We start from the raw sequence: 25313 nt of genomic DNA, 5'->3' as shown, positions 1-25313 counted from the left end.
GGACGGTCCGCACCGCGGGGGTTAGACGGGTTCGGCCTAACTGCTTTGCTGAAGCGAGCCGGACTGGCTACACTAGTGAGCAGGCTACTGTTACCCCTGCTACCCCCCCCTGCGCCCCCCCCCTGTCCTTGCTGGTTAGGGGTACTAACCCCGCACTGGTCGCCTCTCCGGCTTCTCCCGTCCGCATTTGCACGGGCTCTCATTACATGGCTGACGGTGACATGACCGAGCCGACGTTACGCGTTCGAGTCCGGGGTGGGGGTGGTGGGGGGGGGTTGGGTTGGTTTTGCATGTTACGCTGTTACCCTTCGCGTCTGTGCGGCAGCCCGGCTGAGGGAGGAGGCAGGTGTCTCTGCTCCCCGTCCCTTTGTGACGTGACCATCAATGCCGGGAGGCTTCGTTTGGCGCACGCAGCCGATCGTTAGGTAGGAATTAGCCCGGGGTGCCGCGTGCACGATTAAGGCGATGCTTTTTAATGTCACGGTGGTGGGGGTGGGTGGGTGGTGGGGGATTCGGTCGTGCCTCTTTTTGGAAGACGGTGTCAGATGGAGCTCAGGTGATGCAACGTGAAGGCACGCCGTCCGGGGCGTCACTTAGGGAGGTGGAAGGATAGCTGGGGAGGGTGTAGCAGAGACAACTCCGGATGGTGTAATCACTCAGCCTTACTTCCACATCTCGAGGAAAAGAGAAAAAAGGGCGAGCCAGGATGAACGTTAAAAAGAAGAATACTGCTTTGTGTATGTGTGTGTGTGTGCATCAGGGTGTACCTGTGTGTCTTGGTGCATGCACACACGCATGCATGCGTGTGTGCATGCACCAAGACACACAGGTACACCCTGATGCACACACACACACGCGCATGCATGCGTGTGTGCAGTAAGTGCATGCATGCATGGCCTCTCCACCTTATCTCACCTAGACATGGCTCCCGTGACATGTAGCAGTGCGGCTCTCAGACAGTGTCGCATATGGCCGCTCGCTGCACTTTGTCGTATGGCCGCCCCGGGAGTGTTTCTGAACAACCTGCCAAGTGGCTGGCGACGCTCACTCAGGACCCGAGGAGAGCGAGGCCGCCCAACTGGGCTGCTGGGCGTCACAGCGAGACACCAGAATCGGGCTCACGTAGGTTTGCACGTGCACGGGATTTGAATCCCATTTCGTGCCACACTCGGTGTACTTGACGTAGAATAACAACACAACAAGCTCCATATATATATACACAAGGATGGGCTGTAGACAGGCGGGATAAGGTGCAGCGGTGCAGAGATGCAGAAATAGATGTTGGCAGGTTACTGACACGCATGCCTGAGGTGGACGGACATGACGGAGCGTGCCAGTATACATACAATGTACAGTACGGTGTATACAACATGGCCGGACTCACTGACAAGTGTTACGCGTTGGTTCGAAAGGAACTGTTTTGATACCTGGTTGGTTTGGGGGTCAACATTTGGGTACTGGGAGGGCCGATGAAGAAAAGGGAAGACATGTGCATTGACATTATGAGGGATGGGGGTTCCACGCCATCGGTAGCCAGTGACCGAAGCATGGCACTAACCCCACACTTGCATTTTATTGATATGACAGGTGTGTGGACTCGTAATAAGCAATTGTGGGACTGTGTTTTCAGCACACACACACACACACACATACAGCACATTCCAGTGGCAGTCTTCATGGCTCCATCCATTCATTCATTCATTGGTGTGGAACCCTCGCTGGCTAGTTTGGTGTGTTCGAGAACCGTGCACGCGCGATTCTCCTTCGAATGTGGAATTGGGTTGGCAGCCTGAAACACTCCGTCACACCCGGAACCGCTCCGCCACCACTTTCAAGTACGCTCTCTACACTGGTAGTCTCGGGGTAGCCCCCCCACCCCCCACCCCCCCCGCCGCCACTCCCCATTCTCGCTCTTCGCATTGCAAGAGAGCGTCCCATCTTATCTGTGAAGCGTTTTCGGCGAAACCGGTTTTCCAGAACGCGGCAGGAAAAAGACCATTAAAAGTAAGATGAAACACAAAAGGGAGGAATGCGAGGCGGCGAGGGAGCACGCCGTTTGCCCGTTCACACAACAGGCCTTCCTATAGAGAAGTGTTTCCTGGCCTGTTTTATACCAGCTAAGAGACCGGGGCTCCCTGAGGTGTCCCAAGCTTTCTTTTCCACAGCGAGGGGGCGGCCACACGGAGGCCGCCGGACCCCGAGGTGAGGAGCGCCACGCTGAAGTACGGCGGTAACTGTTGCCACGCTTACCGTATTGTCAGATATATACACGCCACGTAGAAAATCACTGAAGACCCCCTGGTGAGATGTTGGGGTCCTCTCGTCAACTTTGCATATGACATTTTAACCACACAGTTATAACGTATATTACATTTTACGTGCTGGACACTTAGCTCCTCCCCATGTCACCGTGAGTCCTTCCTTCTGTCTTCTGAAAAGGTTTCCGAATTCACATCTGGAAAACGTGCGTTAAAGACTCGCTGCGGTGACGTCCGCTCATTCAGAAATTGCCGAGGCGTCCACCGACATGGGGATCGCCGGTTCGAATCCCCATGTTGCCTCCGGCTTGGTCGTCGGGCGACCCTGCAGACACGATTGGCCGTGTGTGCAGGGTGGGAAGCCGGATGCGGGTATGTTTCCTGGACGCTGCACTAGCGCCTCCTCTGGTCAGTCGGGGCGTCTGTTCTGGGGGGAATAGCGTGATCCTCCCACGCGCTACGTCCCCCTGGGGAAACTCCTCACTGTCAGGTGAAAAGAAGCGGCTGGCGACTCCACATGTATGGGAGGAGGCGTGCGGTAGTCTGCAGCCCTCCCCGGATCGGCGGAGGGGGTGGAGCAGCGACCGGGACGGCTCGGAAGGGCGGGGTAAGTGGCCGGATACAATGGGGGAGAAAAAGTGGGAATGTCAATATGACACAGTTTTTACGCGTGTTTTCCTCTGAATAAATAGATTTTATGCACCGGCAGTTTGTCTCGATCTAGCCGTGCTTCGGGAGTCGTGGATGAGCCCATTTTTCTGCACAACCGAGCTTTGATTGACAGGTTGGCAGCGAGACGCTTAACGGCTTACAGTTCACACTTGAGGCGGGAACTGCGAGCGCATGTTAATTTTAAACGCGACCCGTCTTGCATGTGTTACATACATAACAACATAACAAAATGTGGATCTTGATATGCAGATCTGTCAGGCGGTCGGTGCACCAACTCGACGGTGCTCAGATTTCTTTTTGTTTTTTTGTTGGGGATCCACAATGGCAGCAGCCTATGTGAGAAGAGATGATAGCAAACATGTAGCTTATGTAAGCTGGCAAGTCACGTCGCGTCACCGCAGAAGGGTCCGGATGACAGGGGATCGCCTTTCCGTGTGACGGCTTGTTCCACAGCCCAACACCGTGCGGGCTGGACTCTGGGAGCTGCCGAGCTAATTCGTGGTGAACGAAGTGTCGGCTCATCAACGACTTGGACTCGTTTCCACCGGGGTTGATTGAAATAATAGCGTCGCACATCAACTTCACATGCTTGGCGAATCCGGTCGTTAAAGATAGAAGTGCATAAAGTAACGCCGTATCTGGTTCAAACACAGCGGCCCGGTATTCCCTCGTGAAGCGTGCCCGAGTGTTACGCAACTTTTCCTTTGGAAATGTTGTGCAGATTCACTTTTGAGGCGTGTTGGCGCTCAGGTGTTGCTCTCGAAAGCTGATATCGCCCGCGTCCTAATACTGGTAAGCTGCACACTGAAAGCAAAGATGGCCTCGGTCTGCTGTTTGGTGCAGATTTTGACGATAAAACACAAAAAAAGAATCAAATCAAATCAGATGTTTTGCCAAAAGCCAGTTTGGGAAAAAGCCCTTAAGCTTAGATTCATGTTAATACACGACTCGGCTACCCCCTAACCACCCGGATAGACCCGAAAATCATGTCTTCAGCGGAATGGGCTTATGAATTAAATGCAGACCAATGACTGAGGCGACTGATGTGAAGTTAACCATGTGACCTTTTGGCCATGTGTAAGGAGTGGCGTGGACGCTTAACGGCGCGGAGGCTTTGTTTATGTGTGAGTGTTTTGAGTTTACTACACATGTTGCTGGTCTTTACACCAGACTGACTCTGCAATAGAGTCGCGTCCGGGCTCTCGTGTCTACCTCGCATCCGTCTCCATATCGCTTGTCTGTCTGCCGGCTCTGCATCACATCGCTTAGCTGCAGACTGTTGACAAGGCTCTCCACTCGGTGCCGGCAGGGAGAGGAAGATGTTGGGATGAGAGTCAGAGGAGAGGAGAGGGAGACGAGAAGGAGCAGAGAGGGTGGGATAGAAGTAGTAGTAGTAGTGTGTGTGTGAGAATGGAGGGAAATGTGCTAGAAGGAATAATAGCAGAAGGGGTCCTCTACCTCGGAGAGATTACTGAGCTGGGTGCTTTGGCGGAAAAGAGGCGAGAAAGACGGGTCTGTAGACGAAATGAGATCGAGTAGAAGAAGAGAGGAGGTAGTAATATGGAGGTCAGGCGTAGTCCGCAGAACGCACAGCTATCATCGCGGAGGCAACCTTCTCAGTACGATGCTCCAAATTTGTCTAATGACTTGCCCATCTTCATTTCTCTCTCTCGCTCTCTCTCTCTCTCTCTCTCTCTCTCTCTCTCTCTCTCTCTCTCTCTCTCTCTCTCTCTCTCTCTCTCTCTCTCTCTCTCTCTCTCTCCCCCTCTCCTCCATTTCCCCAACCACTCAGTTTCTTTTACTACGCCAGTTGACAAGGTTATCGTGTATCGCAGCAGGCGGGTCCGAAGTGTCGCAGATCTTTACCAGATGAAGAGCCTCATTTTTAGCTTTTGGAGGCTTTTATGTCTTCTTCTTTTTTTCTTTTTTTTCTTGCCTTTTTTTGGTCCCGTGTCAGTTTGAGTCGCCCGCCTTCTGCTGTCCTTTCACTCAGGTCAGAGGTTAATGGAACGAGATCTCCAGTACTTTGCTCTCTATCAGAGGAATAGTTTTACGTTAGTGTGATCCGCACGACGATGGCCCACTTATCCGGAGCGAGTAGAGGAAGAGCGGAAACCTCGATTCCTACATCGCCAAAATTTAGGAGCAACCAAAACACGCAGCCAACGGGGGGTGTAACGGTCCGTCGATCTGGATCGATGGGTCGATTCACCGATCAACGATCCCATATCGTCGATGCGAAGGGAACATTTTAAAGCTCGGTGTCTTGAAACCACTGAGCACACAGCAGAACCTTGTAAATCCAAGTTGATGAAGCACAGATGTGCAGATGTTTATCTTCATCATTGAAAGATCATCAGGGGCTCTTTAAGTGAACTGATAGAAAACATTTGCGCTTAAACATGAAAAATGTGACACTTCATAGTGACCGGGAGGTCTGTTTTTATCAGAAGAACCGGAATTTAGAATTTTAGTCATTTTTTATTAAGGAGAATAGATTGTTTTCCATTTAAAAGTCTGGAAGGCTCAGGAATAAAACTGTCGAGTCATATTTTAGTTGCTTTTTGTGAGTTGATATAAATGCAACTGATTGTGTTAAATGGGCAGAGGATGTCGTCTCGTGTCCATCGCAGGCCCTGGAATCGAATCGAAATCGTACCGTGGCAGACTTTGCCATATCAGCAGATATCGTATCGTTGTCCAAAGAATCGATATGATATTGTATCACGGTGAAACTTGTGATTTACACCCCCCGGCAACCAATGACAACACATATCTGCATTCTGGATATGCATATATGACGACGACTGGTTTGCACTCCAGCGACTAGAGCTGCAAAGTGCAGCTGATGTAATGACAACAGCCAAAAGCATTAGCATGCTGTGCAAATTGCTGGCAATCATTTTAAAATAGTGACTCGTCAGAGTCGGGCTGTGTACTGGTAAGAAGTAAGCTACACACAATGTGGTGTATTGTCAGTTTGTCGGTAAGAATTTTAGAAAAATGTCAAATGCTCCTCAATACTCGTAAAATCAGAGTAATCAGAGCAGTAGCTAGTTTGGCATTGGCAGTGCCTGCTGTTGTTGTGGTTCTGTTACGATACTGCACCTGCCACCTAGTGGTCAGAGATGCAAACAGCACATTGAAGTTTTTGGAAGTTGATGCATTATTGTGAAAGATTCCATCCCAGTACTCGGTCGGACCGATGTTTCACCCCTACATCAGAGTAATGTTATGGTGGTGATCAAAGTACAGCTCAGGTTCTGACTTAAAGGTGCCGTGAGACGGCGTTTAGAGTATTGTAAACGTCCACGATTTGGTGGTTATAGGAAATGAAATGAATGGATGATACAGAATGGTCAGCTGGGATTCTGTGAGGGAGGTTTGATTTGACTGACAGCCAGACCAGGCATTTTTAGAAGAATGTGGACATTGACATGCTGTGGGTTAGTTTTAGTTTCATCTCCTCTCAATCTTGCTTCCGTTCATTCACTGGACATAGGGCTGGGGCAATATATCGATATTATATTGATATGGTGATATGAGACTAGATATCGTCTGGGATTTTGGATATCGTAATATCGTGATACGGCACAGGTGTTTTTTTCCCCCTGGTTTCATAGGCTGCAGAATTTGCCAGACTATTCTCGCTGTTCTATTATTTGCCTTTACCTAGTTAGTTATTAAATAGCCATTACTGATTATTATTTATCAAAACTCTGATTGTGTAAATGTTTTGTGAAAGCGTCAGTAGTCATCCCCGCAATATCGTCACAATATCGATATCGAGGTATTTGGTTCGAAAATATCGTGATATTTGATCTTTGTCCATGTCGCCCACTCCTAATTAGACATTTTTATTAGTGTACGCCTGCAAATGATGGATGATGCTACTTAAGACTTCACTGTATTCCTCATGGAGAGAAAAACATTGTTCTTACAAACACAAAAATTCAAACACTTTTCGGTGAATGTCTAGAAATGGTGTTAAATAGATGTAAATTGAGTCCAAATGAATGAGGTAACAAGAAGAAAAATATAGTTTTCATTTCGTGGGACCCTTCACTAAAATGCGGGGAGTTTGTGAGGTGCATCCTAACAAGGGGGCGCCTCCTCTGAAAGAGCCAGGATCGACTCTTTAAGTGCAAGGGTGCAAGACTGAATAAGAGTCTTGGAAAGACTTTGAAATTAAAATTTTTTGATCATAAGTAAACTCAGCGTTTTATCCCTAGCACCGCCTCGCCGTCCATCCGTCACAGGGTTGAAGGTAATGTCATTGCTTGTCAAAGAGACGGGGTGGGGGGGGGGGTTTGTTTGCCATCAGAATTATTTTGAACAATTATTTCCATCATCCAGATTAAGTAAACCAGGGTGTTTTTCAAGGGTGACGAGCCCGTGGGCTTTCTGCAGTGTCAGGTGGTGTGATGGATGGTTTAAAGACCTGGGTCTGTTTCAGGTTTCTCCCCGTCATCATCATTTTGATTTAGAGAGTTTTAAAGCAAAGGGGCCTGGTCAGCAGTCAGTAATCTGTTCTGTGCTCATTTAAGCTGAGGTTCGTTTGTTTTAAAAAGGAGGCTGGGGGTAATATATGTAATTTGGAGAAAAGTGACAGCCACCTTTGCAAAATGCCTTTTGGCTACAGTGTGGAACGCCACATGAAGATTGAAAGTAGGTGAAAACATGACTCGCTCTCTCTCTGTCTCTCTCTCTCTCTGTCTCTGTGTCTCTCATTCTCTAGGTTTTGTGAGGAGATCTCCACTTGGATGCCCAAGACGCGGCATTTTCCCAAAATTTCACCATGAATCGGAATAAGCGTGAAAAGGAGTATTACAGTTTAGACGTTGGGGACTCCACTTTCACCGTTCTAAAGCGCTATCAGAATCTCAGGCCCATAGGATCCGGAGCACAGGGTATTGTTTGGTAAGTCTGAAGAACCGGGGCGTTAGAAATCCATATGGAAGGGGCATCCGGGCAGCGTGGCGGTCTATTCCGTTGCCTACCAACACGGGGATCGCCGGATCGAATCCCCGTTGTACCTCTGGGCTTGGTCGGGCGTCCCTACAGACACAGTTGGCCATGTCTGCGGGTGGGAAGCCGGATGTGGGTATGTGTCCTGGTCGCTGCACTAGCGCCTCCTCTGGCCGGTCGGGGCGCCTATTTGGAGGGGGAACTTGGGGGAATAGCATGATCCTCCCATGAGCTACCCCCCCCCCCGGCGAAACTCCTCAGTGTCAGGTGAAAAGAAGCGGCTGGCGACTCCACATGTATCGGAGGAGGCATGTGGTAGTCTGTAGCCCTCCCCGGATCGGCAGAGGGGGTGGAGTAGCGACCGGGACGGCTCAGAAGAGTGGGGTAATTAGCTAGATACAATTGGGAAGAAAAAGGGGGTCCCCCCCCCCCAAAAAGATCTATATGGAAAACATGTTTTCCATGGAGAACAACCACGGTTTGATTTTGGGTGTCCTGCTTATCCAGAGTGACTAAACAAAGTGTTATTGGAGATGCATGATGCCATACACATCTTGCAGATCTTCCACTTTTTAACCACACATCCCTTAGTGTTCACCTAGAGGTTGTTTTTATTTCCCTGGTTATTCAACCAGAAATTACTCGCTGGGAATCGGGGCTGAGGAGAGAGAGGGGGATTTTTTCCTTTAGCGGTGTCAGTTTGAAAATACTTTGGCGTGGCGTTGGTGCCATTGACTCTGTTTGTGCTCCTCAGTTCAGCGTATGACCACAACCTGGAGAGAAACGTCGCCATCAAGAAGCTGAGCCGGCCATTTCAGAACCAGACCCATGCCAAGCGGGCCTACAGAGAATTGGTGCTCATGAAATGCGTCAACCACAAGAACGTAAGAGGAGCACTTCCCTGCTCTCTTTCCACGTGTTGCCTTTCAGTGTACCTTGTTTTGTTATTTTGTGTTTTTCTTATGAATATTTCATATGCCTCGCCGCCGCCTATCCAATTTCCCAAGACTTCTGTAGGCCGCCGCCGTTGTTTGTGTGTTGTTTCTGCATCTGAACGGCCAACGGTTTTCATCTACTTTTAATATCTTCTCTAAGACCACTATGTGTTTTCTTTTGTGCGTGTGTGTGTGTAATTTGAATTGTGTGCTTCTGTGATGTTGTTATCGATGTCCATGTGACTGCAGCGTAATCACCGTGGATCAGTTCGGCGCCGTCGCAGGGGGGGTTGGGCCGGTGATCTTCTCGTGATCAAGGAAGCGAACTCTGCTGTCATTCATTTTGATTCTTCATCGCTCCTTCTGCCCCCTCTGAAAAACCACTGTGCTTTGTCTGTTTGTTTGTTTGTTTGTTTGTGCAGATTATCGGCCTATTAAATGTATTCACGCCACAGAAGACACTGGAAGAATTCCAAGATGTGTGAGTATCTGCTCCCCAGCTACTTAACCAGCCGAACCCATTTGTTTGTGGAAGTAATTGAGCATAATAATGAGTCGCTGGGGGGGTGGTGGTCTTGGTTGTTGTTGTGTGTGTGTGTGTGTGTATGGTGGATTGAGTGGGGGAGGGGGGTGAAGGGTTAATGGCTGATATAACCTAACCTGCATGCTGATTTGTGTGGTGTCTTTTAATTTATGCAGGGATTTTTGTATGCATTGTATTGCATACAAATACATATTCAGCCCTGTGAGGGACTGGCGGCCTGTCCGGGGGGGGTCTCCCCGCCTGCCGCCCAGTGACCGCTGGGATAGGCTCCAGCATCCCTGTGACCCTAATTAGGATAAACAGCCTGGATAATGGATGGATGGATGGATGTATTGCATGCAAATATATAGACATATGCAAATATATATATATACGATATTATACAGTATACTATAATATATCGTATAATGTATTATACAATACAAATATATTGTATGAATGTATTGCAAATATTTATGAAGATGTCAGTGTCCATGCACAAGACAACTGTGATACCCACTCGTCGTCTCAGTATAGCAGTAATTGGTAACATATACACCACCCTTTTGTTGCTCATGGGCATGGAGTTGCACCAGTACATATCGGGTCCAACAAAGCACCGCTACGGTAAGGAAAAACAAAATTGTTCGCCGTTGCACAGAAACTTGTGTTAGACCTGTGACGCGTCGACACGCAAACACCGTGGGTCTGCAAGGTTCTGGTGTCGGGCCCAGGTTTCTGAGTCGGGATCGGCTCGTTGCCCATCAGCGGGGAATTTGAACACGAGATACCGATCGACCGAGGAGAGAAATGGAGACGAACTGGGGTACGACACACGGTGTGAACATGTGTTCAGTCGCGGGCCGGGAGTAGCTCAGGAGGCGGAGCGGGTCGTCTGGTAACTGGAGAGCCGCTGGGTCGATCCTCGGCTCCTCCCGGCAAAAGCGTCGAGGTGTCTCTGAGCACGACGCCTAACCCCGATGAGCCGGTTGTCACCTTGCATGGCTGACACCGCCATCAGTGTGTGTGTGTGTGTGGGGGGGGGGTTGAATGTGAGGCATTAATTAACCGTAAGCGCTTTGAGCGACTGTTGCAGCTAAAAAAAAACACACAAAAAACTGCTGTTTTTAAACCTGCCTCCTCGCCGTCATGTACATCAGTAGTAAGTGCTTTGGCTCATGAATCCTCAGCACAGTAAACGTGTTGTATGCGAAGGTGACTTGTGAAATCGACCGGTGATTTCTGTTTCCTGGTTTCTCAGCCACAAGTCTTGCACTTGATCAACTATGGGAGGAGGCCGAATGCTGCAGTCATTTTTGGTATTTCAACTCCGGTCAACTTTAATCAATTTGAAAGTGATTGGAAAGAAAAATGGGGCATCTGGTAGGTTTGGCGGTCTATTCCGTTGCCTACCAACACAGGGCTCGCCGGTTCGAATCCCCGTGTTACCTCCAGCTTGGTCGGGCGTCCCTGCAGACATAATTGGCCGTGTCTATGGGAGGGAAGCCGGATGTGGGTGTGTCCTGGTCGCTGCACTAGCGCCTCCTCTGGCCGGTCGGGGCGCCTGTTTCGAGGGGGAACTGGGGGGAGTAGCATGATCCTCCCGTGAGCTGCCCCCCCCCCCCCGCCAAAACTCCTCAGTGTCAGGGGGAAAGAAGCAGCTGGTGACTCCACGTATGGGAGGAGGCATGTGGTGGTCTGCAGCCCTGCCCGGATCAGCAGAGGGGGTGGAGCAGCGACCGGGATGGCTAGGAAGAGTGGGGTGATTGGCCAAGTACAATCGGGAGAAAAAAGGGAGGGGGGGGGGTAATCCTAAAGAAAATTAAAATGAATAGATTTGTGACAGTGCGTTATTTCTACAATACGTATTCTGCACACAGGATGAATATTTTTATGACGCACAATTCTGAAAAAACCCCCCAAACAAGCAGCAAAAGAGTTGCAGCTGACAGCTCACCTCACAGTGGCCCAAACAAAAGGTGGAGAACCAACAAGCTACGTTTCCTCTCCATGAGAGCGGTGGATATGACTAATCCACTGCATGACTACAAGAACACAGTACGCGGCATCGCGCTCGCGTTCGATTTCAGCCCCTCGGTCCGCTTGCTGCAAGCTATCGATTCCTTGTTTTCTGTGCATCCAGTGTGTAATTGTGTGTTTTGGGTGGATGCCATCTTGATGGGGGCTCTCTGGATATATATTTATTGTCGGTATGCTCGACGTGTCTGGAAGCAGACTAGACAACCGCGAGTGTGGAGACGGGCTGTGAGGCTGGGCTCGCAGGTCGGTGCACAGCGGATTGATATTTGCGGAGAAGCCGTGTCTCGGGAACGCAGGAGAGTATCATGGGAACCGGCGTGATTAATGCCGTCGTCGCCGAGAAGCTGTGCGTCGGTGCTGTGTGTGTGTGCTGTGTGTGTGTGTGTGTGTGTGTGTGTGTGTGTTGGTGTGTCTGCCTCATTGGAGCTAAAAAGAAAAAGGGACAAATCATAGCCGGAGGGCTGCAGAGCAAGCACACTGTTTCAGAACGAGGGAGCGTGCTCCATTTTGTGTGTGTGTGTGTGTGTGTGTGTCTTTGTGTAATCTTGTAAACACGTGCACACATTGCCGTGGCATAACTGTGTATGACAAAGCGCCCGTGGCATAAGCTAGCAGACGAGTGAATTGCAGTGTATAAATGTGCACAACTACCACTATAACTCCTGTTGATTCCTGTGTATTTGAGATTTTGTGTAGAAATCTACACAAAGCCATTTTGCTGTATGCATTTGACGATGTGTCCTATCGATGTTAATCTGGAATAACAAAGATATGTGTGTATCGTGTGGCTCGAGCTGCATCTGTTTAAAGCACACGCAGACACAGCCACTGCCGAAGCCCCACTTTCTGCTGCTTTTGTGTTCTTCGTCCGGGAGAAATGTTGATTTATCCGGTGTGTGTGAATGTGTACGAGTGTGTTCGCATCTGTGTCGGTGTTTGTGTGTCTGTCGTCTGTGCGGATGCAGGTGTGAGTTTGTGTGTGTGTGTGTGTGCGTGCGTTTCTTTTAACCTCCTGGGTCTCCCTCCAGGTATCTAGTGATGGAGTTAATGGATGCCAACCTCTGCCAGGTGATTCAGATGGAGCTGGACCACGAGAGGTTGTCCTATCTGCTCTACCAGATGCTGTGTGGCATTAAACACCTCCACGCCGCCGGCATCATACACAGGGTGAGTCACAGTGACGCACATATCCATACATATAGACATACATCTAGACAGGGAAACATTCACACAGGTTTGCCTTTCTCTGCTCCATCGCGTGGTAGCTAAGTCTTAAATGTGATGTAAAGAAATCAGGTATGCACATACACATACATACGAGAGGTTGTCGAAGAAGGTTGAATCAGTTCATCTGGATACAATGTTTACTGACGGATACATTTCACCACTCAGCTAAGTGACGTCAGTCTAAACTGACGGCAGGTATCCCCGTCCTTATAAACAATACAGTGGCATAACGTCACAGGGCCGTGACACGCCAGGCCAACGGTCGGCCGTCGGCCAATGTCGGGCCGTCGGTGAGCATCTGTGGCCCTAGTTTTTGCAGCGTGTCCCGCACCGTTGGCACTAGTCGGACCCCTGTCGGCAGCTTTTCGGCCGATTCAGCATGTTGAATCGGCGGCGGAGTGAGATCACCCCGATTGGCTGTTCGGCTTAGCGAATCGGCGCACGAGAAGAGAAATAGGTGTTACGAAAGCAAGCAAACGGCGAAGTCGAGAGGCCACACACGGAGGGCTCTTCTCATTTTTCGTCTTCATCTCGCCCGAACATTTCTAATATTTTCACATTTTATTTCACGTGTTCTGGATTAGAAGTAGCTATGTTACGACGCCGTCTGTAGCGGGCGAGAGCCGAGTGAAAACGGTAAGCAAACGCTTTGTTTACAGTTTGTATATCCGCCGTCGTGGGTCTCCCGGTTTCACATTTTGAATGACGAGCACAGGCCACTGCCACCTGCTGGTATGGAGAGTTATTTCCTCTCACGCATGCTAGTTGGCCGTTGGCTGCAGCCTTCGCGGCGTGTTCAAGTGCTTTAGCCGAGATGCAGGCAACGTGAGGCGACGCCGCAGTCGGCCTTCGTCGCCGCTGGCTCTGATGTCGGTTCGGTGTGTCTGGGCCCGTACTTCTGTCGCCGTCTTATAATGCTGTGATTGCAACAATCCCTAATCCTCTGTGAGTGGTACACATGGCCATTGAAGCTCGAGTTAAAGGTCACACCCATATTTGCATATGAAACCGTGTCGTTTATAAGGGTGGGGGGGAGACCTGCGGTCTGTTTAGAATGATGTCACTGAGATGAGTGATGAAACGTATCCGTCAAGAAACATTGTATCCAGATGACCTGATTCAGCCTTCTTTGATTTTCTTACCTGGGTTATCGAGCACGCATCAAGACATATGAGAGGTAGGGCTGTCCAGTCATGGGTGTCCCCGTGCTCTCTCGTACGATACACACAGGGTGACACAAATACACACTCCCCCAAGACGCCGGTGATGCCATCCGCAGGATAAAAAAACGTAACGCCCGTTTGGACGAGCGAATGGGCACGCACAGTTTTATGTTCATTAACTCCAACACCAGTTAGCCCGAAGCTAAGAATGAACACGGACACACAAAGATCACCGTGTCGATCACTCCCGCTGAGAGACACGGGAGTAGATTAGCAGAACAAATGCCCCCCCTTACTATGCCGGGCAGAACTGAGCTGAGCCATAGGCAGAGCTTTCTAGCCTCGGCTGTGTCAGGGAGGCACGCGAGGCTTTCGTAAGGTGGACCGGGTGCAATATGGGCGAGATATCGTCAGAGGTAGTTGTTTGGTTGCGCGTTACTTGCTTTGCATGCAACGCTGACTGAGATTGGTCGTGTTTTTGTTCGTTTTGTTACACGGTGTCTCTGTGTTGTCGAATTGTAAAGTGCTGAAAGGAAAAAGGTTTCTTCATTTCTCTGACAGGAGTTGAAAATTAATCTCTTAGTCACACATCGCATATATCTATTTCTCTTCTTCTGCACATCGTATTCAGTTCCCCTACCCCGATGACGGTGATGATAATGATGACGATGAACATTAGGATTTTGAGATTAAACACAAAGCGTCCTGTTCTTTGACAGACGGTTTCTTCACCATACAACCTGTCTTTGCGGTGGAACAAGTTGTCCGTACAGCAAGGGACGGCAACAGACGGCCAATCAGCAGTGACACTGACAATATATTGAGTGGAAGTTCTTGAAACATACTGAGCATAGTGTCCTACCCAGAAAGAAATAACGCAGTAACTTGAAATTTGGTCTAAAGTGTGTTTTTTTTTTTTGGCCATTTTTATAAAGTCAGCATAATGTCAAAGGATAAAGCAAAACATCTTCACTCAGCACATCACCACATTTTAATGCAAGTCGTTTGAGATTGCAGGGCAGCTTTCTCTCTCTCCTTCTCTCTCTCTCCCTCTCTCTCTCTCTCTCTCTCTCTCTCTCTCTCTCTCTCTCTCCCCCTCTCTCTCTCTCTTTTACTTTTCTTGGATATTCCGTGACATGGATTCTCAGATTCCCCCGTTTCCTCACAGGACCTGAAGCCCAGTAACATTGTGGTGAAGTCGGACTGCACGCTGAAGATCCTCGACTTCGGCCTGGCCAGGACAGCTGCCACGGGCCTCCTCATGACCCCCTACGTGGTCACCCGCTACTACCGCGCCCCTGAGGTCATCCTCGGCATGGGCTACCAGGCCAACGGTAAGTGAGGACCCAGTGGATTCGCAGAGCGATTGGTCAATGCAGAGGCACTGTGCTACCACCTATGCAGAACGCTGCCTGGCCTGTTGCATGCCCCTCCCCACTGGGATGTACCGAGAGCACACACATGCACACAGACACACACACACACACACACACACCCTTTTCCTGTAAAGGTCACCAACAGAAGGGAAGCCGGCAGGTCTGGCAGAGATGCATCGTGGGACACTTCCTGTTTGGGGATCCCAGTACCTTGCAGCTGTAGCTCGTATTTGATGTTTTATTAAGAGGCTGCCTGTCCTTAGCTTTTTACCACTGGGCTATAAACGCCAGTACGCATCACTTATGCATGCTTCAGCGAGTTGGCTAAATACTCCTGCCCGTGAACACTAACAGCTTCGGCAAGAATGTCCCGTACAGAGATATGACTGCAGTTTGATCAGCCTAGCAAACAGTCTTAAATAAAAACAGATTTTAGGGTTGCAAGAGTTTATTGTATCAAGGCAAGCAGACTCCATTTTTTGGCACTCGCATTGTTCTCAGCGTGTTTAAAAGAAGTGTCCTATTATAGCCGAGCTCATTTGGAGAATCGCAATAAAAGGCTAACCCACCTTCAGTCGTCTATCAAAAACACTGACGCTGGTATTTTCTGCTGACTTGATGCTTTCTATGCTTATTCTCTTCTCCCTCCCTCTATGCTGCGCGTATTTAGTGGATATTTGGGCTGTGGGCTGCATAATGGCAGAAATGGTTCGCCACAAAATCCTTTTTCCAGGAAGGGATTGTATCCTTGAGCTGCTTGCAGCAGTGTCTGGCGTTTCTCATGAAACAAACAGCACAGAACTGAAAAAAAAAACAAAAACAAAACAAAACACGGTCCTGATTTCTTTTCTTTCCAAGTCATTTTTCATCAAACGGATCGCGGGAAGATCATGTTCTTTTGAGCAACTGTGGAAATTCTATTTCTCTGCCATGCCTGACACCTCGAAATGCAACTACCCTATTCTTCACTCACTCACACACACACACACACACTCCTCACCCCTCACTCACATAAGAAGCGATGCTGTTGCTTGAAACACTGTGACAGTCACTGAAAACTTGAAATAGAATTGGAAATGGTTTGCTCTTTCATTACCACCCAAGAACTGAACTGCAAAAGACACCCTCTTATCTCGTGTGCCGCTTTCCCTGTGTCTTTGTACGCCGTGTAAGATGACAATAACGCCGGGTAGGAGAAATCGCTCTATTTGGCTACAAGGTGTGTAATACTTGGATGCATCGGCGCTCCTGCAGGATTTGATAGAAGCCTCAGAATCGTGACGCCTTAATCTGAAATTACACACGCGGACGTCAGGGATGCATGAAATAACGTGTTTTAATTCTAGCTAGCCCAGCTCAGTGTTGTAGTGCTCGAGTCCAGGACTCGGACTCGAGTCCTGATTTCCGGGACTCGTGACTCGACTTGGATTTGAGCACTGGTGACTCGGACTTGGACTCGAGCATTGACTGCATTCGGACTCGGAAGTTGGAGATGAGGACTCGGACTTGTTAACTGATAAAGACTGTTTTTTTGTTTTCGTTAGGTTTTTTGTAATAGGCCCTAACAATTTGGCATAAGATATTGATAGCTATATTAATACCGTCACATTATTCAGTTTCGTGCAAGGGCAGGCGCGTGTGTTCCACCTACATGCGGATTCACGCATACCCTCATGTTCCGTAACAGCGCTAAGACGCCTAAAGAGACGCCCCCGACTCAGACTCAACCTTGATGACTCGGACTCAGGTAATGGGGACTTGACTCGGACTCGACTCGGACTCTTCTTTGGGGACTCGGACTCGAACGCTGGGGACTCGAGACTCGACTCGGACTCGAGGTTTAGTGACTCGACTACAACACTGGCTCGGCTGCATTAGATCGGCACATGGTTTGGTACACAGGGAATGCGTTGAGAAATGGAGGGTGTTTGAATGCATTTCTGCTCTCAACACATTTTAGGACGGCCTTGAAAGTCAGTGTCTCACTCGTCAAAAACAAAGGGAGTGACGGAACGTGTCTCCGGCTGGAATAATTGGTATTTGGGCCGTGGATTATTCTAGCCAGAAGGCTTAATTATTTTGTTGAAATCTGGTGGGACACTGACACCAGGTTTGACACAAGTCAGCACTGCATGGGAACCCATTTCTCTTTATTTGTCATATTTCACACACCGCCATGTATGCATCGCCACTTTTATTGTTTATCCTTGTTTGTTGTTTTCAGTTTTGGCTTGTTTGTTTGTTTGTTTTGAGTCCTGCATGCTAATTTGGTGGTTGTCATTTCATTTTTCAGTTGATGTCTGGTCTATTGGCTGCATCATGGCTGAAATGGTCCGGGGTAGTGTGTTGTTTCCAGGCACTGATCGTATCCTTAAGCTGGACCACTATCCGACCCCAAACACCTCCATCTGCATCTACCCTTGGCTCTAGTCTAAGGCCTCGTTCGCATCTCTGTGTTGTGTCTGCTTGTTGGAGAGAAACTGTCAGTCATTCCAATGGAGAACGACTGACAGACGGTAAAAGATTAATCCTCCCTGATGAACGGACAATGAATGAGTTTTTCCAACTTTTGTGTTGGCAACAGGTATAGTTTATGTCCAGCAAATATGTGCAAAGTCAGAGGTAGTGACAAGGTGTAGGATTTAGCACTGGTTTCATGAGTGCTTATAAAAAACAAGGACTGCTTTTTCCGTGTTGTGGATTTGAAATTATGATCCATTTTCACATGGCTTACTATTTAATTTCTTTCAAACAAATGTTTTTTTTTTCCAGGACTACCTTTGACGTAAAAAGTCAGTATCTTTGGGGTGTCCGGGTGGCGTAGCAGTCTATTCTGTTGCCTACCAACACAGGGATCACCGGTTCGAATCCCCGTGTTACCTCCGGCTTGGTCGGGCGTCCCTGCAGACACAATTGGCCGTGTCTGCGGTTGGGAAGCCGGATGTGGGTATGTGTCCTGGTCGCTGCACTAGCGCCTCCTCTGGTCGGTCGGGGCGCCTGTTCAGGAGGGAGGGGGAACTGGGGGGAATAGCGTGATCCTCCCACGCGCTACGTCCCCCCAGGTGAAATTCCTCACTGTCAGGTGAAAAGCGGCTGGCGACTCCACATGTATCGGAGGAGGCATGTGGTAGTCTGCAGCCTTCCCCGGATCGGCAGAGGGGGTGGAACAGCGACCGGGACAGCTCAGAAAATAGGGTAATTGGGCAGATACAACTGGGGAGAAAAGGGGAGAAAAAATCTTTAAAAAAAAAAAGTCAGTATCTTTGGCATAAATGGTCGTCTATCCTCCATGCTGACGATTTGTGTTACCTAAGAGTGTGTGCGTTCTTCTGATGGTGTTAAGGGGCAAGATTATGTTCAAGATGACAAGCAAAAATGACAAATTTGTGAACGAGGTGTAAGTGTGTGTTCTTGTCCTGCAGGTAGACTTGCCCATAAAAAGCTTTTGTAAGGACGAATCTGTTTGTGTACTTGCAAAAATCCAAGTTGTGTTAGTATCTCCAGCTTCTGAAGTACATGAGGTGAATTTCATTTTCCTCACTATAAGAGCATTTTTCACAAATTTTGGACTGTGTGAAATCATCTCTTCAACCCATCGGTCTACGTGTCCCACCCAGTCCATCCAAACCCATTTCCAGGGTTTGAGATATGAATGGGACTTGAATCTGTTGGGCCATTTCACTTCATAACAGGTCAGTAATCCCTTATCGCAGCACTATCTTATAGTTCTCTCTCGAAACCTCATGAGGGGCGTCTGGGTAGCGTAGTGGTCTATTCATAGTTTTCAGTCACCGACACAGAGCCCTGGCGGGCAAAACAAAGTTCCAGCATGGCGGCCAACAGTGGAAACTCTGTAGCGCAGCAGCACGGACCTGTCAGTTTTCCAGCTGTTCCAAGCAACGACTATTTGGATCACCTTACGAAAGAAGAAAAACAAACTACAAGTTTTGGGCACTTGAGCTCCATATACAGCACCCGCCACAGTATTTCAGTCTCTAAAAACAGCGAAGTCCCTGCCAGAGCTCCAATTTGGCGGTGTTTACATATATCTTGTGGAGAATCCTTCTCCTTACACTGCCGCCAGGATGAAAGCTTGCAGAAGTACTGGCAGTTATATGTATTTTTGTTCTGGATGGGTCAGTAATGCTGCTGTTTGGGAAGTGTTTTGCCCGCCAGGTGGATGTTCGAATATGAATGTGACGTCACCTGAAAACTATGGATTCCGTTGCCTACCAACACAGGGATCTTCGGTTCGAATCCCCGTGTTACCCCCGGCTTGGTCGGGCATCCCTACAGGCACAATTGGCCGTGTCTGCTGGGAAGCTGGATGTGGGTATGTGTCCTGGTCACTGCACTAGCACCTCCTCTGGTCAGTTGGAGCACCTGTTCAGGGCGGGAGGGGGAACTGGGGGGGAATAGCCTGATCCTCCCATGCGGTTCAGCCACCTGGTGAAACTCCTCACTGTCAGGTGAAAAGAACCGGCTGGCGACTCCACGTGTATCGGAGGAAACGTGGTAGTCTGCAGCCCTCCCTGGATCAGCATAGGGGGTGGAGCAGTGACCAGGAACAGCTCGGAAGGGTGGGGTAATTGGCCGAATACAATTGGGGGGAAAAGGGGGGGGGTCAAAAAAATTTAAGGTACCACCCCTTGTCCAAGTCTGCACAGTGCTTTTCTTAACGCTATAACCTTAAGATATTGACCAGTGGAATAAGGTGATCGAGCAACTGGGGACGCCATCGCAGGAGTTCCTGATGAAGCTCAACCAGTCGGTCAGGACCTATGTCGAGAACCGGCCGCGCTATGCCGGCTACAGCTTCGAGAAGCTTTTCCCTGATGTCCTCTTCCCCGCCGACTCTGACCACAACAAGCTGAAAGGTAAGGACACGTCGTCTCTCCTGGCAGGCATCTTGGTCGTTATCGCTGTAATTGTGGAAGGCACTACAAAATGTCTGCTTGAGTTCGACCCAGTTGGGTTGTTCCTAACAAATTGTGAATCAGTTCATTGAAAGAAGACATAAATTGTGCATTTCTACATAAACATGCCAAGCTTTGGGCTTTACACAAGTGAGTCAAAGCTGCTATGATGAGTTTCTCACTGATTTTTAAAAAAATTTTTTTTTATCAGTCTCAATTTAGTTTTGATACCTCTGTTATCACCACCATAAGCAAATGAGACCGGTAACAAGAAGATTTGACATTGCGATATTGATTCCAAATGGGATTCCTCACAAAATTGATTCACAGTAGAGCCCTGCGTGGACCAAAAACTCCAGCCCTAGCTCGCCCCCAGCCTGATAAAGTCTGCACTTTTTCAGTGTGTTCTCTCTGATGCACATTCTCTCTAATACACACAAACACACACACACACACACACACACACACACACACACACACACACACACACGGCATGGTCAGCAGTCATGTGTAATGCACACATACATGCGTGTGTATAATAGTTATAATATAATCAATGTAACAGTATTTCATATAGTGGCCTATGTATGCTCTGCACATAATATGGAACATTAAATGAGCCCGAGTCTGACCCAAACACGATGTACAAGGAAAAAAAAAATGGCCCGGCCCAAATCGACTAAGCGTGTCGGGACCCAATGGGCTTGCCGACCTCTAACTCACGGCACACAGACGGGATATGTATCCACAGTTAGAGATACATTACTTCAGTGCCGTATATCTTGCAAACACTTGTTTTTCCAAAGCACCGCTACATACATGGAACAAGAGAAGCTGAAGACCCAGCTCTTTCTCCAACACCTCCACACCCGATGGGATTAAAGAAAAAAAAAATCGCTTCTATGCACCTTTGCCTTTGTGCACTGCCTGTTGACACCTATGTCCTATCGGACTCGAACCTAGTTTTTTTGACACTTACTTGCGCTGTCGCCTCCTGGCTAGATCCTCGCTTGTGTTGCGTTAACTCTCAGATGTACGTCGCTTTGGATAAAAGCGTCTGCTAAATGAAATTGGGTAAATTGTACACATCTCATTTCTCTTCAAAACAAAAGTACAAGCTAGTAGGGGGTGAATGGACATCTTTGCAAGAGGAAGCAAAGCGTATGGGACATTAAGTCGCTCTTCCGTGAAACACTACTGCTTCTGTCCACAGGGGTGCGCAATGTTAACAAAAATCCAAAACGCCTCGTAGTGGCTTTAAAGATGAATGAACTGAAGGCCGGTATTTATTCATACACAGAATAGGTGTTTGTATACATGTGTTTGTTTACGCAACTACAGACAAGGGTTAGAGTTAAGGCACCAGGGTTTGGACAGGAACCCTAATTTGTGTTAAGGACAATGGCTGAGGTGAAAATGATTGGTCTTGGCAGAGGAAAGGTGTGAGGCGCCACACTCCGGAAAGGGCACGGCTTGTGATGGATCTGTGATTCCCGATGGGTTAGATGCAAGGCGAGTTTGTTTTTACAGCGCACACACACAGGCAACTCACAGTGCTTTACACTTGGCGAAGAAGAAATTAAATGATAAAAACATGGAGGAATGAGATAAGCAGAACTGGGCGAGCAATGAAAGGCAAATGGGATGGCGAGAGAGCCTCCCAGCAGAACGTACTGCAGTTCATCCACCGTTTTGTCACGTTGGGTTAGTGGTTCATACCATGGGGCGACCCGTATTTAAAACATAAGCACACGTCTTTTTTTTCCCCAAGCAAATGCATGAGGATTATCCCCCCCCCCCCTCCAAACTAGCATCTGTTTGTCTCACATTATGCATACCACCCTAAAAACATCTGTTGGCAGTAAAGCCCAAGAGAGAAAAGTGATTTTTCAAAGCCTCGGATGAAGGAATGAATATGGAAGCTGAGCGTTTAGACCCCGAGTTGTTTTGATCGATGGTCGCCGGGAGGGAGAATTCACCCCGGGGCGTGTCCTCACATTTGAAATGAAGGCAGATCGCGGAGGCTCATGAGGCTGCGGACGCGTTAGCTAATCCCGTTCTGCACGCGTTCATTTATACAGGCGGAAATATGGGACAGCAAGCCATCCCTCTGAAAGTCACCTCGCTAAATTGCTTTCGCTGTGAGCTTGGAAAGCATGCCTCGACTCTAATTATGTCATGATTATCCCCGCGCATAATCCCTTTTTCTTTTTAGTCCCAGACTCGGTTATCGGCACATAACATCACCAGTCAATCAACGGTCAACATAGTCAGTGGAAATGAGTGACGGAGGCTGGGTGATTGTGTTTGTGCAATTAGATTGCATTGTGTTTCCTCTACTTTCCATTTCACTCTTTGCCGTGATTTTTTTTCTTCCTTGCAGCGAGTCAAGCCCGAGACCTGTTATCCAAAATGCTGGTAATAGACGCGTCCAAACGGATCTCGGTGGACGAGGCACTCCAGCACCCCTACATCAACGTGTGGTACGACCCGACTGAAGTGGAGGCGGTAAGCACTCGCTTTCCACTGTGTGTGGGAGAGAGAGGAGGTAGCTTTCCTGTGCTAATTGACACCCCCCCCGCCCCCTGAAGTGTTATACAGGAAGTTCGTTCACATGTTTGAGCTAGTGTGTGTGAGTGTGTGCGTTTGTGCACCCGTGTCTTTGTGTGCATCTACGCGTATGTCTGCGTTCCACGGCTCACCCTCCTCCACTCATTTACATGCCAGTTAGCTCCTACATGTGTACATCGGTTTGGTGTTTCGCACTCACGATGATGCTGACGGCAGCGACATCTAGCACCTTCACAAACTGGCGGAGTTGTGTAAGCGTCACCGACGAATCAACGCCTAGTATGGCTGACAAGTGAGCGTTAATCTCAGCAAATCCGCAGCCCGAGGAAGGAGTGAGCAAGCCCATAACAAAAGTTGGGAGAAGGACCAAAATAAACTGGGGGGGGGGGGGGGAGAGGAAAAAAAGACGTGGCTGAGAGGGGAAATAAGGAGTCAGTCGAGAGTGGCGGTAAACATCCCCGTGCGTCTTTGTGCCCGGAGCGGCGGCTGTTGTTGCATTGGCGCTGACACTGGCTGACATGCGAGGCACCGAGTCTGTGCTGCTCTGTGTACACTCTGGTTAAACAAGAGAGGTGGAGGAGGAGGAGGAGGAGGAGGAGGATGGCAGGACTAGGAGGGAGAGGAAGGGTGAGGGCAAGGCAGGTTTATTTGTATAGCACATTTTATCCACAAAGGCAATTCAGAGTGCCTTATACGGTATGAGGCAGAAAAACGACATCAGATAAGAAATGCAGAACGAGATGAAAAGGTTTTTTTTTTTTTGAAAAATAAAAAAGCTGAAAACAAGCTTATGAACAAATTAAATAAAAATGCACAGGATGCTGAAATTCAGCCTACAAGTGCAGCTGTTTTGAGCAGAGCAAATTCACTTGCAGAACAAGATGAAGTAGGTGCTAATTTCTTGCAGATTGATGGTCCGCCTAACACGAAGTAGATACTCAAACAGTCAAACGGTACTCCCGGGCCGAGACCCCGTGGAGCTCGAGTGTGTCTGGAAAACCGATAAACGCCTTGTACCGGTGCAAAACTCGAATACGGTCGAGTACATGTGCAGATTTTGCGTAACACAAGGTAGCTGATCAGACAATCAAGCAAGTGGCACCGTACAAGATTACCCTTATAAAGAGGAACAGTCGAACAGACGGAGTGGAGACGGGAGGATGCGGTTTGGGATGAGGAGGGTCGATTGTTGCTGACACTCTTCGCCGCACCTCGTTTCCTTCCATCTTCCCTCTCTTCCCCCTCCTCCTTCACGTTTCCTTTCTCTTCTCGTCCTCCATTCCGTCTCCTGCCCTCCTCCTCCTCCTCCTCCTCCTCTCTCCATCTTCCCTCTATTCCCCCCTCCTTCACATTTCCTTTCTTCTCTTTTCTCTTCTCGTCTCTTCATCCATTCCGTCTCCTGCCCTCTTCCTCCTCCTCCTACTACTTTCTCCATCTTCCCTCTCCTCCCCCTCCTCCTTCACGTTTCCTTGCTCTTCTCGTCTCATCTCTTCATCCATTCTGTCTCCTGCCCTCTTCCTCCTCCTCCTCTCTCCATCTTCCCCCCTCTCTCCATCTTCCCTCTGCTCCTCCTCCTCCTCCTTCACTTTTCCTCCTCCTTCACTTTTCCTTTTTCCTCTGTTCTCATCTCTTCATCCATTCTGTCTCCTGCCCTCTTCCTCCTCCTCCTCCTCCTCCTCCTCCTCCTCCTCTCTCTGGCATGCAAGGCTTCTGCCAAACTGACGAGTTGGCTTCAGAAAGTAGGATGTTTTTTTGAACAGAGCACAGGGGGGGGCTGCAAAAGTGGATTAAATCTCAGTCTTGACCCGGGAAAGAGAACATAATTCTTACCATCGACCATCTCTCTGAACCGTCCCGACGCCGTTTACTCCGTTATTCAACACCCATCCAAAGTGTTGTTTGGATTTTTTGCAGGCTGTGCCTACATTATACTCTCTACTCATGTAGGTAGGGTTCAGTTTCACAGTTCACGCTGGTCACGCGGCAGCATCTCGCCATCTAGATTTCACTGCGAGTTAAAGAGAAATGAAACACAAAGTAAGCCTCTTCCGCTGAAACTCTCACTCGGGCTGCTCTGCGGGCCACACCCCAGTCATGACGTCCTAGTACAAATGTTTTCCACTGTCATCACAGGAAACCTGTCGCTATTGTGTATCTTGAAGCAGCAGCCATGTTCGTTCATTCATGTGGAGAACGTTTCAGGCCTAAAGCAGGAACAGTCGTAGACGAGCGTCCTGGCTGTGAGGGTGGAGTTGCTTTAAAGACGTCTCGCTTGCTGTAAACAGCCGATTTCTCCCCATCGCACAACACACAAAGCCCTTTCCCGCTTCATGATCGTGTGTTACGCCGGTGAAGATCAACTAAAAGGTTACAATTCAAAATAAAAATGGCGGTATGGTTTAGAGAAGACCTCCCTATGAGCTGAATTCTCAAGTTTGAACCTTGCAGTCCTCATCCACAGCCACGCATCGCCATTGTGTTGTCGAGTCATTTCCTGCTCATTTACCGTCAGATGCTGTGAATGAAACGGTGAACCTCTGACGGTGCCGTGGATGGGAATGTCAACTAAAAAAATACTAACGGATGAAGGAGCTCCACCCTCAGGATTGGGTTGAAGTAGTGCACTACTGGTGACTTTGTTACAGTCCAAAAAAGTCTGTACGT

At 48.8% G+C, this 25313-nt stretch overlaps 1 protein-coding gene across 1 annotated transcript in view; it reads left to right on the top strand.

Moving 5' to 3' along the window:
- mapk8b (mitogen-activated protein kinase 8b) overlaps positions 1 to 25313 on the top strand; it is a 31674-nt gene that overhangs the window by 416 nt on the left and 5945 nt on the right. Inside the window, exons 2-9 of the mRNA XM_056297757.1 lie at positions 7669 to 7850; positions 8653 to 8782; positions 9256 to 9314; positions 12425 to 12563; positions 14955 to 15120; positions 15833 to 15904; positions 19857 to 20039; positions 22462 to 22586. Of these exons, the coding sequence (XP_056153732.1) occupies positions 7729 to 7850; positions 8653 to 8782; positions 9256 to 9314; positions 12425 to 12563; positions 14955 to 15120; positions 15833 to 15904; positions 19857 to 20039; positions 22462 to 22586 (996 nt within the window). The 5' untranslated portion in view covers positions 7669 to 7728. The remainder of the gene's footprint in view (positions 1 to 7668; positions 7851 to 8652; positions 8783 to 9255; positions 9315 to 12424; positions 12564 to 14954; positions 15121 to 15832; positions 15905 to 19856; positions 20040 to 22461; positions 22587 to 25313) is intronic.

The sequence above is a fragment of the Lampris incognitus genome, chromosome 17, assembly GCF_029633865.1.
Source record: "Lampris incognitus isolate fLamInc1 chromosome 17, fLamInc1.hap2, whole genome shotgun sequence".
NCBI classification, from domain to species: domain Eukaryota; kingdom Metazoa; phylum Chordata; class Actinopteri; order Lampriformes; family Lampridae; genus Lampris; species Lampris incognitus.
The sequence above is the reverse complement of the archived record's forward strand: the minus strand, read 5'-3'. Positions and strand labels throughout refer to the sequence as shown.